Source organism: Equus caballus, chromosome 10 (genome assembly GCF_041296265.1).
Source record: "Equus caballus isolate H_3958 breed thoroughbred chromosome 10, TB-T2T, whole genome shotgun sequence".
NCBI lineage: Eukaryota > Metazoa > Chordata > Mammalia > Perissodactyla > Equidae > Equus > Equus caballus.
The window spans coordinates 21,372,387-21,384,604 of NC_091693.1; the positions used below are offsets into that span (position 1 = coordinate 21,372,387).

At 57.5% G+C, this 12,218-nt stretch overlaps 1 protein-coding gene across 3 annotated transcripts; it reads left to right on the forward strand.

Annotated features, from left to right (window-relative positions):
• Positions 1 to 1,559: 1,559 nt before the first annotated feature.
• VSIG10L (V-set and immunoglobulin domain containing 10 like) lies at positions 1,560 to 10,903 on the forward strand. Of its 3 annotated transcripts, XR_011421970.1 has the most exons (11): positions 1,560 to 1,724; positions 1,807 to 2,646; positions 3,042 to 3,335; positions 3,477 to 3,761; positions 4,477 to 4,731; positions 5,203 to 5,481; positions 6,441 to 6,737; positions 6,892 to 7,084; positions 8,404 to 8,517; positions 8,743 to 8,897; positions 9,692 to 10,780. XR_011421970.1 is itself a non-coding variant. In XM_070223223.1 (10 exons), exons 1-10 carry the CDS (start codon positions 1,685 to 1,687, stop codon positions 9,761 to 9,763), a joined length of 2,631 nt encoding a protein of 876 aa, XP_070079324.1. In that variant the 5' UTR covers positions 1,560 to 1,684; the 3' UTR covers positions 9,764 to 10,903. The 3 variants fall into 3 exon arrangements, 2 of the variants coding, with proteins under 2 accessions (XP_070079324.1, XP_070079325.1); XM_070223223.1 differs by lacking the exon at positions 6,892 to 7,084 and having other exon boundaries at positions 9,692 to 10,903; XM_070223224.1 differs by lacking the exons at positions 5,203 to 5,481; positions 6,892 to 7,084 and having other exon boundaries at positions 9,692 to 10,903.
• Positions 10,904 to 12,218: the final 1,315 nt, after the last annotated feature.

Genomic DNA, 12,218 nt, shown 5'->3' on the forward strand with positions numbered 1-12,218 from the left:
GTCACTTCCACTCTATTCTCTTGGTCTAGCAAACACAGAAACCACCCAGATCCAAGGGGAGGGGACATAGGCCCTACTCCTTAAAGGGAGGAGGGTCGAATTTGCAGCCGTCTTTAAACTACAACACCCCCCCAGAGGGTTTTGAAGGATTAATTAATGTAGCACCCCCCAGAAGCACAGCTAACACACAGAAAATGCTCGCTATATATTATTACATTATTATTAATAGCAGCCTGGCCAGAACTGTGCCTGGGTGAACTCAGAGGACTGGGAGCTGTGCAGGGGCCCTAAGCCTGGCATGAGGTGGTAGGAAGAGCTTTCAGAAGGAGGGAGCAGTCTGTCCTTTGCTGAAGCCCAGCTGCTCCCTCTGGCTGGGCAACCTCTGGTAGGTCCCTTGACCTCTCTGAGCCATAGTCCCCTGGCCTGTAAAATGAGGATAACCACGTAGCTCATAGGGTATCTGGATGGGTTGAGCCTGATAATGCCTGGGAAGCATTTTTCCTGGTTCCTGGCACATAATAAGTGGTAATTATTATTATGGTTCTTAATAAGGTGAGACCTGAATGACAGGTTGTGGTGTAGCCAGGATTGGGGGAGCGGGGCAAGGCGTGAGCAAGAGCATTCCAGGCAGAGGAAACTGTGCCTGCAAAGGCTGGGAGGGGAGAGATGGGGCATATGAATGGCAGCGTGTTCAGAGTAAGTGCTGGCAGCAGGGAGGGAGTGGGTGGGTCTAAGCTTGGCAGCTTGGATGTCTCCTGAGGGTGCTGGGGGACAGCTGTAAATGGGGGAGGGGCAGGGTCAGTTCTGGGGGCAGAAAGACTCAGAGGCCATGAGGGCATCCATGGCTGGAGGAGACTGGAGGCTGGAAGGAGGAGGCTAGTGAGGGGGCCTGTGCTGGGGCCTGGCCAGTGGGAACAGAGAGGAAGAGAGGGGGCAGAAGGGGTGGAATTCAGAGAATGACAGCAGAGAGGGGGAGGGCAGAGGGAGGAAGGCTCCCAGCCTCTGCATGGATGGTGGAGCCTGGGGGAAGTATGGGGTTAGAGGGAAGGCACTGGGTTTAGTGGGACGCAGGGCGTGTGGGGCCCTGGGGAGCACAGAGGCAGCTCTGGGTCTCAGGAGAGACTGGGTGGGAGAAAGCCAATTGACACTTGGTCTGCGGGCAACAGGGAGCCATGGGAGGGTTTGGAGCAGAGGAAAAGCAGGGTCAGACGCGGGTATCTGAGGCTGCAGGCAGGACAGAGTGGACCAGAGGCCAGGAGGCTGGGGAGGAGGAAGCCTGAGCTGAGACCAAGGCTGTCAGAGGTGGGGCTCTCTAAAAGGTCATCTCACACTCCTCCAGGAAGTCTTCCTGGCTTTGCTGGGGCTGCTGCCAAGTTTGCAGCTAAGACTCAGCTCTCACCATCTCCCCCCCTCCCCCCACCCCGGGCGTGGAACTGCAGGGGTCAGAAGCTGGATCTCCCCTCAGAAGGGACCAGCTGATGAGGATGAGTAGGGTGGGGCGAGCAGCTCTGCCACCAGACCTGGGTGGGGGATCCTGGCACCTCCCACTGGGTCTGGCTCCCTTCCCTGCCCAGGAAGCTACCAGTCCTGTCTGACTCGCCCGACCCAGGAGGTACGAGGGACAGGGAGGGACAGGTGCTGGCTCTGGGTCTCCTCCAGTGTCCTCCCGGGTGCGGCCAGCACCATGGACACCTCACGGGCTCTGCGGCTCCTCCTGCTCCTGGGTAAGCTCCCTGCTCAGCCCTTCCGCGCCAGTCCCCCTTCTCAGCAACGCCCCCCAACACCCTCCCCTCCTCTCCCCTGCAGCCTCTGGAGGAGGGGTCCTCGCCCTCAGAACCTCTTCTGGAGTTCAGCGGACCAATTTCTCCTCGGACTCAGAAGGCTCTTCCCGGGGCCCGGGTTCAAAACTTCCCACCATCAAACCCCCCAGCTGGAAATTTCCGGATCAGTCTCCAGATTCAAAAGCCTCGGCTGATATTCCCCATGCCGAATGGGTTCCCGGGGCCCTGAATTCGAGCTACGTGCCTGGGTCCTTCTGGTCAAATGTTTCTGCTGAGGCCCGAAATTGGACCCTGGATCCCACCTTCTCTGAAACCCCCGCCCCTGAAGTATCTTCTGATGTCTCGGGTTCTCAAGTTCCTGCCAAAGACACGGAGCCTTCCTTCTCTGTTAAGACCCCAGCTGCAAACATTTCTGCTCAAGATACTAAAGTATCTGTTGAGGCTGCAGTTTCAACGTCCTCCCCCGGGGATCTGGATCTTGACTTCTCCGCCCAGATCCCCGAATCTAAAGTTGCTGCGGAGGCCCGTCCAGCCTCCAGCTTCTCCCAGCAGGTGGGGGGGCCTCTCTCAGTGCTGGTGGGGGCCACCATCCAGCTGCCCCTGGTTCCAGTCCCCAGCCCTGGACCCCCTGCTCCTCTGGTGGTCTGGCGCAGGGGCTCCAAGGTGCTGGCAGCAGGGGGCCTGGGGCCAGGGGCCCCTCTGATCAGCCTGGACCCGGCAAACCGAGGCCGCCTACGATTTGACCAGGCCCGAGGGGGTCTGGAACTCACTTCTGCCCAGCTAGAGGATGCCGGGGTGTACACGGCTGAAGTCATCCGTGCCGGAGTCTCCCGGGAGATTCGGGAGTTCACGGTGGGTGTGTATGGTAAGTGGGAACTCTTCAGGCAGGACGCTGTTCTTCTGAGGATATGTTTAAACCCGCCCAGAGGAAGGGTCCCTGGTCAGGGGAGAGAGGACTTCTGGGTTGGAGGGAGGGAGGAGAAAAGGGGCTGAGGGCCAAGATAGGAATGCTTGAGGGAAGTTGGACCTGGGGATCAAGGCTCCTGGGGGCCCGGAGAGGAGAGAGCTAGGACCCAGACTCAATGGGTCTATGAGAAGAGGAGGCCTCTTGGGGCTAAGAGGGGCCCGCGGCTGGGTCCCAAGGTCCTGAGTGTAAGGGGTGGAAGGGGCTGGGGCTTGGAGTCCTGGACCTAAGGGACTGGAGGGGTGGGGGTGGGGGGAGGCTGGAGGCTGGTCCTGAGCTCGTTCCCCCTCTCCCAGAGCCCCTGCCCCAGCTGTCGGTGCAGCCCAAGACCCTGGAGACAGAGGAGGGGGCGGCCGAGCTCCGGCTGCGCTGCGTGGGGTGGGGACCGGGTCGCGGGGAGCTGAGCTGGAGCCGGGACGGGCGCGCCCTGGAGGCTGCGGATCCTGCGGGAGCCGAGCCGCCCCGGGTCCGGGCAGAGGGCAACCAGCTGCTCATCTCGCGCCCGGTGCGCAGCGACCACGCCCGCTACACGTGCCGAGTCCGCAGCCCCTTCGGCCACAGGGAGGCCTCGGCCGACGTCAGCGTCTTCTGTAAGTGGGGGGATCCGCGGGTCGGGGCAGGGATCTGGGGCCCGGGCTCTCGAGTCCCAGGAGAGGAGGGGCTGAAGGTCCAGCCCCCCCGGGTCCTGGAGGACTCCCGGTGACTGCGATTCCCGCTGTCCCTCCATGCAGACGGCCCGGACCCGCCGGTCATCACGGTCTCCTCGGACCGCAACGCCGCCCCCGCCCTCTATGTCACCGCGGGCAGCAACGTGACCCTGCGCTGCTCCGCCGCCTCGCGGCCTCCCGCCGACATCGCGTGGAGCTTGGCCGACCCGGCCGAGGCCGCGGTGCCCGCGGGCCCGCGCCTCCTGCTGCCTGCGGTCCGGCAGGGCCACGCCGGCGCCTACGCCTGCCTCGCCGCGAACCCGCGCACCGGCCGCCGGCGCCGCTCGCTGTTCAACCTCACGGTAGCAGGTGAGCGCGGCCGGGGCGGGGTGGAGGGGCGGGGCCAGCAAGGAAGGGCGGGGTTCCCAGAGAGGGCGGGGCCCGGAAGGAAGGGCGGGTACTCCCCATAAAAGGGGATGGGGATGCTCAGGAGAAGGGACGGAACCAGCAAGGGCCAGATGGACGTGCGCGATGGGGCAGGATGGCTAGGAGAAGGGACGAGGCCAGCCCTGAGCGGGCAGAGATTCCTGGGCAAGGAGCAAGCACAACAAATTAAGCGGCAGAATTAAATGGCAAACAGTGGGAGCCAGAAAGGAAGGGGACTAAGTTGCTTGGGCCAAGTAAGTGGGATCAGCAAAGAAATTACCTGGAGAAGGGGGCGGAGTCGTAAGGGAAACGGGCAGGATCATTCTGGCGGGGGGTGGGGTCCACCATGAAGGGCGGAGATATCTGGCTAAAAGGGCCGAGTGACCGGCAGAAGGGGTGGAGCTAGCAAGGAAGGGGGCTGTTACATTTGGAAGGAAGGGGGTCCGTGTGCAAAGATGTAGTCTCCTTACTCAAGGCGGGCAGCGTGGCTGCGGCAGCCCACTGGGCCGGCGGGTTGCTGGGGAAAGAGAGCCAGATCAGCAAGAGAATTGGGGCGGGCTAGGTGAAGAAGGGGTGGGGTGAGCGAGCGGAGACCAGGCTAGAGGGGAGACAGTTTGGCTCCCACTGTTTGCCTTAGACCTCTGGCTTCGCTCCATAGATCTGCCCCCTGGGGCCCCACAGTGCTCAGTCGAAGGGGGTCCCGGGGACCGCAGCCTCCGCTTCCGCTGCTCGTGGCCCGGTGGGGTCCCTGCTGCCTCCCTGCAGTTCCAGGGTCTCCCCGAAGGTGTCCGCGCAGGCCCGGTACCCTCTGCGCTTCTGGCCGTTGTCCCCGCTCACCCCCGGCTCAGCGGCGTTCCCGTCACCTGCCACGCTCACCACCTGGTGACCACACGCACCTGCACCGTCACGCCAGGTGAGAACGGGTGGGACTTCTTTCCCGGTTCCCGAGGAGGAGGGGTTATTTCTCAGCTCCTTCAGGACATGAGAAAGGGGGAGCTCCTAACTCCAGGAACAGGGGTTTCCTTTTGCTTTAAGCCTGTAGTAGAACCAAGGTTTTTCCTATATCCCGAGGAAGGGCAGGGACAAAATTTCTTCCCTGGACCCAGGAAGAAGGCTGCCACCTTCCCACGTAAATGGGTGAAAATAGTGAGTTTCCCAGTACGGGACCCAGCCTGTAGTATGTACTCAATAAATCCTCGTTAAGGAAATCAGATAATGAATGAGTGAGTGAGTGGGTGGGTGAATGAGTGAATGGGCAGTGCTTCCTCATCTGGCTAAGCTGCTGGGGCTTCACTGCTATTGGATTTACCGAAGGGCCCAGGACTTGCTCTTTGACTCCAGGGTAGGGGCTTGACTTTCTTGACCGGATTTCTTGCACCTGCAGAAGCCCCTCGAGAGGTGCTGCTGCATCCGATGGTGGCAGAGACACGGTCAGGGGAGGCAGAGGTGGCGCTGGAGGCCTCTGGCTGTCTCCCACCTTCGCGAGCATCCTGGGCCCGGGAAGGGCGCCCCCTGGCCCTGGGAGGTGGGGGACGCCTGCGGCTCAGTCAAGATGGGCGGAGGCTCCTCATTGGCAACTTCAGCCTGGATTGGGACCTGGGAAATTACTCCGTGTTGTGCAGTGGGGCGCTGGGTGCTGGGGGCGACCAGATCACCCTCATTGGTGAGTCCCATTGGTCCTCCATCCCTGTCTTCCCTCAGACCCGAGAGTCTGGAACCCCAGCCCCCTTCTCCCTCAGACCCGGGAGTCCATCCCCCGGCCCCTCCTCCCTCAGACCCAGGAGTCTGGAACCCCAGCCCCTCCTCCCTCAGACGCAGGAGTCTATAACCCCAGCCCCCTCCTCCCTCAGATCCTGGAGTCCAGGCCCAGCCCCTCCTCCCTCAGACCCAGCAGTCCAGGCCCAGCCCCTCCTCCCTCAGACCCGGGAGTCCAGTCCCCAGCCCCTCCTCCCTCAGACCCAGGAGTCTGGAACCCCAGCCCCTCCTCCCTCAGACGCAGGAGTCTATAACCCCAGCCCCCTCCTCCCTCAGATCCTGGAGTCCAGGCCCAGCCCCTCCTCCCTCAGACCCAGCAGTCCAGGCCCAGCCCCTCCTCCCTCAGACCCGGGAGTCCAGTCCCCAGCCCCTCCTCCCTCAGACCCAGGAGTCTGGAACCCCAGCCCCTCCTCCCTCAGACGCAGGAGTCTGGAACCCCAGCCCCTCCTCCCTCAGACCCAGGAGTCCAGGCCCAGCCCCTCCTCCCTCAGACCCGGGAGTCCAGCCCCCAGCCCCTCCTCCCTCAGACCCAGGAGTCTGGAACCCCAGCCCCTCCTCCCTCAGACCCAGGAGTCTGTAACCCCAGCCCCTCCTCCCTCAGACCCAGGAGTCTGTAACCCCAGCCCCTCCTCCCTCAGACCCAGGAGTCTGTAACCCCAGCCCCCTCCTTCCTCAGATCCTGGAGTCCAGCCCCAGCCCCTCCTCCCTCAGACCCAAGAATTCAGGTCCCCAGTCCCTTCCTCTTATAGACCGCAAAGTCTGGGTCTTCAGACCCTCTGTCCCTGGGACCTAGGAATCCAAGCTGCAGCCCCCTTCCCTTTCCCCTCAAGGACCCAACGATCCAGCCCTCCTCCTTGATCCCGGCAGGACCCTCCATCTCCTCATGGAGGCTGCAGAGAGCCCGCGACGCAGCAGTGCTGACTTGGGACGTGGAGCGCGGGGCCCTGATCAGCGGTTTTGAGATCCAGGCACAGTCAGAGCAGCCTGACCTGGGCAGAGCTACCCTCTACAAGGACTGGGTCTCCCTGCTCATCCTGGGGCCCCGGGAGCGGTCAGCGGTGGTGCCCCTCCCTTCTCAGAGCCCCAGGACCTGGGTCTTGCGTATCCTGCCCACCCTGGGGGGCCAGCCAGGGACCCCATCGCAAAGCCGAGTCTACAGGGCCGGTGAGTTGGGGCTGTCGGAGCTTTCTCCTGGGCCGCCTCCCTCAGTCTGTTTCGATGGCTCCTCCTCCTCTCTCTGTATTAGTTTTCTGGGGCCGCCATAACAAAGCACTATGAACTGAGGGTCTTGAAACAACAGAAGTGTATTCTCTCACAGCTCTGGAGGCCAGACGTCTGAAATCAAGGTGGCAGCAGGGCCGTGCTCCCTCTGAGACTCTGGGCAGAATCCTTGCTTGCCTCTTCCAGCTTCGGGCGATGGCCATCACTCCTTGGCTTGCAGCTGTATCACTCCAGTCTCTGCCTCCAGCTTCCCACAGCCTTCTCCTCCCTGTGCACCTCTCTGTCTTCTTGTAAGGATACCAGTCATATTGGAGTAGGCCCCTACCTAAGGACCTCATCTTGACTTGCTTACATCTGCAAAGACTCTGTTTGCAAATAACGTCACATTCACAGGTGCTGTGGGTTGGGACATCAATATATCTCTTTTGGACACAATTCAGCTCATAACACTCCCCAACTTCTAAGTATTGGCTGTGCCAGGGCTCAGGCCTCAGATCTCTTCTCTACCTATGTTTCTCCCCAGTGTGACCCTGTCCACGCTCATTGCCTTGAATATGAACGATCCCCAGCCCAACCCTCTCTTCTGAACTCCGGGCTTGAAAAGCCACCTCCCTACTTGACGCATTCACTATGGATGTCCAATCGGCAGCTCAAATTTCATATGTCTAAAATAGACCTCTTGATATTTTTTCCCCCCAACTGCACCCCCCCCCCCAACTCTCCCATCCTCCCCGTCCTGGTCATTGGCACCATCCACATGCTTAAGTCACCTCCAACATCCCAAATACCAGGAAGCCTTGTCAATTTTCCTGACAAAATTCTTTCCCGATCCATCCACTTCTTTCCCTCTCCACTCCAACACCCTAGTGAGACACCACCGTCCTCTCTCTCCTGGACGGCAACGGCCATTCATCTGGTCTCTTTAGGCCCCCTCTTCCTCTCCTACAATCCATTCTCCAGGGAGAAGCCAAATTTATGCAAATCAGATCGCGACACTGTTGCCCTCCTTAAAGGCCTTTCATGAATTCCTACAAGACGCCCCCTAGGCTGTGGCCCCTGCTAACCCTTCTAACTTCATCCTCTACCTCTTCCCCCCTCATTCCATGTCCTCCACCCACTATGGCCTTCATCGAACACAGAAAACTCTTCCCTACCTCTGAGCCTCTGCATTTTCTGTTCCCTCTGCTTAGAACACCCTTCCTTCCCTGGTATAGCATGCCTGGCCCCTTCCTTATTCTCCAGTCTTTGCTCAAATGTTACTTCCTCAGGGACCTTCCCTCACCACCCTTTCTAAATGTCACCTCCTCTCCCATTATTTCTATCATAGCACATTTATTTTTCGTCTTAGAGCAATCTGTAATTATGTTATTTATTTGCGCATTCATTTCTGATTTTTCTCCTAAAATTAATCCCCACGAGAGTGGGTATCTTGGTTTGATCACCAATGGATCTTCACCACCTGGTAGAATGCCAGGCACAACACAGTTGCTCAGTAAATGTTAAAGGAATTGAGTGCTGGGGTCCCAGATTCCTGGGTTTTGAAAGAGTGGGGGCAGGGGGCTTAGGAAACAGGTCCAGCGCTTATCCTCCTTCTCTTTGTCTGTTCCAGGCCCCACCCTGAGCCCCGGGGCCATCGCTGGCATCGTCCTGGGCTCCCTACTGGGCCTGGCGCTCCTGGCAGCACTTCTCCTCCTGTGCATCTGCTGCCTGTGCCGCTTTCGGGGTGAGTGAGGGACCAACTGGGAGGGCCCCTAGAAAGAGCCCCATTGGAACCTGACTGAACCAATCAGCACAGTGATAGGTCATCCATCCTGCCATTCTGCCTCCATATCAGCCAATTAGAGTAAGGCTCCACCTCTCTGACCAGCTTCCCTTACCATTGGCTGGGTCGCATATTGGAACAGCCAATCAGGTGTTTCTATTTCTCTTCCTCCTCCCTCTTTCCTAGGAGAGGCTCCTAAGAAAAAGAAGTGTCCCCCGGCCTTGACCCCTGTGGTGCCCCTACCTGAAAAGAAGATGCAGAGTGTGACCCCAGTGCGGACCCCACAGCCTCTGCCCCTCAAAGTCCCGCTAGAGGACTCTAGCCCAACCAGGGCCCACCAAGTGAGTGTGGGTGCCCCATTGTCCTCCTGGAACATGGGCGGGACTTTTTGTATTTTAGTCAGAGAGAGGGGATGGTTTGAATTCCCTTCCTCCAGCTTTACTTGTTGTTTTACAAAGTTGGTAAAATGACATCCTTTTTTTCTTTTTTGGTGAGGAAGATGGGCCCTGAGCTAACATCTGTTGCCAATTTTCCTCTCCTTTGCATGAGGAAGATTGCCATTGAGCTAACGTCTGTGCCAATCGTCCTCTATTTTATGTGGGATGCTGCCACAGCACGGCTGACTAGCAGTGCTAGGTCTGTGCCTGGGATCTGGGCCCGTGACCCTGGGCTGTGGAATCTGAGTGCATAAACTTAACCACTATGCCACTGGGCCAGCCCCCATTATACCCCTTTTTTATATATATATAATATATAAAATTTGGACAGGACTTCCCATCCAACTTTTTTGTATATTAAAAGAAGAGTGCAATTCCAATTTCCCCCCAAGGAACAAAGCATTTATTAAGGTATTTTTAAAAAAAGTTAAGGTGGGACCTCCTTATTCTTTTCCATAAAAATTGACAAAACTTCCATTTTCTCTCCCAAGTGGGATGGAATGTCTTCTTCCCTGTAAAAGTTGGGTTGTTGCATGTCTTATCTCTCCCAAGGGTGGCTAGACATTTCTTCCCCCTGCAAATGGAGAGAACCCAGCTAATTTCTGAATGGTGTGCACTGGTGCTAGAAAAGGGCCAGTCATGTCACATCTGGGGTGACCCCTGAGGTCATCCTCCACCACCCCTCCTCTCTCTTCCAGGTCACCGACCCCAGTCCAGTCATCACTGCAGGTGGGGGCCGGAAGACTGTTCGAACAGCCACGCAGGTGTGACCAGGGCTGGGTGCCCGCTCCGTGCAGGACTTTTGGGGCGGGACTTCCTGTTTTGCCCCCTGCAGCAGGCAGGGCCTTCCTGTCCTGCTACCACTAAGGGTTGGCGCCAGAAGTGGGACTTCCTGGCTGCCTCTCAGCGCAGAGAAAGACTCTACCTGAATTTGTGCAACTAAGGAGATGGGACTCCTGGGCTGGGAGAGACTCCTGCCCATCTAACAGTGTGGTCTGCACAACCTCAAGCCATGCCGGCCCTGGGTGGACTGTGCTGCTCTGAGCCAGGGAGGGGCCCAGCCTACTTCTCTGCAATGGTCTTTGTCCATCCACTCTGCCTCCTCCAGGTCACGCCGCACCCGGCTCCCAGAGTCTTCCTCTTAAAACCGATCAGATCCATCTCTCTTCTCTTTAAACCCTCCTAGGGCTACCCATTGCCTTGCAGACATTGTCCAGACGTCTCCTGTGACTTTGAAAGCCCAGTAGTCTGGACTCTGTCAGCCTCTTGGATCTCCCCTTCCAGTACTTTTCCCCTCTGACACTCCAGTAGCACAGGCTGCCTCTCCACCACACTTTATTTTGCCCCCAGGCAGTGGCCCCTAGAGTTGACTCTGCCTGGAGCACGGCTCTTTCCCGTGTGTGGTTCATTTCTCAAGTGTGAGCCCAACCATTACTGTCTTTATTTTTTTCTTTTTTTCTGCTCTATTTCCCAACCGCGCCGCCCCCCCCCCCCCCCCCCCCCCCCCCCCCCGGTACATAGTTGTGTATCTTAGTTGCAGGTCCCTCTAGCTGCGGGATGCGGGACGCCATCTCAACGTGGCCTGACGAGTGGTGCCATGTCCGCGCCCAGGATCCGAACCCTGGGCCGCCACAGCGGAGCGCGTGAACTTAACCACTGGGCCACGGAGCCGGCCCCCAACCATGACTGTCTTAGGGACCCTTCCCTAACCCCTGCCTCGTCATGATTAGGTCCCAGAGTCCCTGAACATCCCGCTTCTCCTAAGTAAATACGTAATTATCGGTTTAGCCTCTGACTTCTTCTCTAAACTGAGAGCCTGGTGAAGGCAGAGACTGTGCCATTATCCCCAGCTCTTAACACAGAGCCTGACACACAGTAGGCAATCAATAAATACTGGTTGACTGATCAAATGTTTTGGCTGAGCTGGCTGTGGCTCTCTCCAGCACGTTGTCTTCCTTTTTAGCTGGGTTTCTCATTGGAAATTTAGAGAGTGTGTCAATGAAGATTCTTTTGGCTGCAAGGAACAAAATAAATAGTGGCAAGAAATCTGGAGGTGGGTGGTTTCAGGCTGGCTCAGCAACTTAGTGACCCCATCAAGGACTTGAAGTCTTTGCATCCTTCTGCTCTGCCACCCTCAGTGGGTTGGCATGTTGTCTCATGTAGCAAGATGGCTGCTGCAGCTCCAGGTATTACATCTCCATACAACTATATCTGAAGAGAAAAGGAAGGGAACAAGTTTCCTTTCCCCTCCCCCTCCCCTCAACCAACCTCATGAATGGGGAGAAAACTTTCCTGGAAGCCTTCCAGCAAACTTCCCTTGTGTCTCATTGACCAAAACCTGGCCACATTACTGCAAAGGAGGCTGGGAAACTAAATCTCTCAGCCTGTGTCATGGAAGGTGGGTCTGACAGCCAAGAAGAAAGAGGAAGCAAATGCTAAAGCATAGGCGACCACCATCCATCTCAGGGAGGAAAGGATATGAGGCATTCTGGTTAAAGACTGGGGTGAAAGAGGCCCTTGGGAAATAGAGCTCTTGGATCCTTTGAAAAAGTGAGGGCTGGGGTCCTGGGTACCTGGACCCTCTAAATCTCTTCTATAACATCAGAGTTTCATTTCGTTTTTAGTCACTAGAGACTGTGATTTACTATCATATTAGTGTCTAAAAGAACACCTAACACAAATCCACTTAAACATGCAGGGGACTTTATTGCTTATGTAAATGAAGGTGGCCATCAGGTAAGTTTTGATCCAGCTGCTCAAATGATGTCCTCAAGGACTCAGTTTTTCTAGACACTCCACTCTGCATTCCATGGTGTTTCTCTCATTCTCAGGCCCCAGATGCTGTCTTCCCCATCACTGCTGTCCCACAGACCCCAGACCTCTCCACGTGATGGAGAAAAGCAGCCCTGCAGATCTAGACCTCATGTCATTCAGCCACATTATCCAGCAGAGCATCTCCTTGTGCCTCCATACAACCCTGGTTGTCACTCTCTCATTGGCCTGACTGGGTCACGTGCCCACCACTGAACCCATCACTTTGGGAAATGGGCTATGTCGGGTGGCTTAAGCCAATCAGGGGCCACCCCTGCAATGGGTCAATGTCAAATCTACCAAGGAGAAATCGGAGAGGGTAGGAATGATGCTGGGGAGGCAACACCAAATGACCACGACTCTGCCCTCCACTCACCCAAATCCTCAATGACACTGACAGCTGCAGGCAGAGAC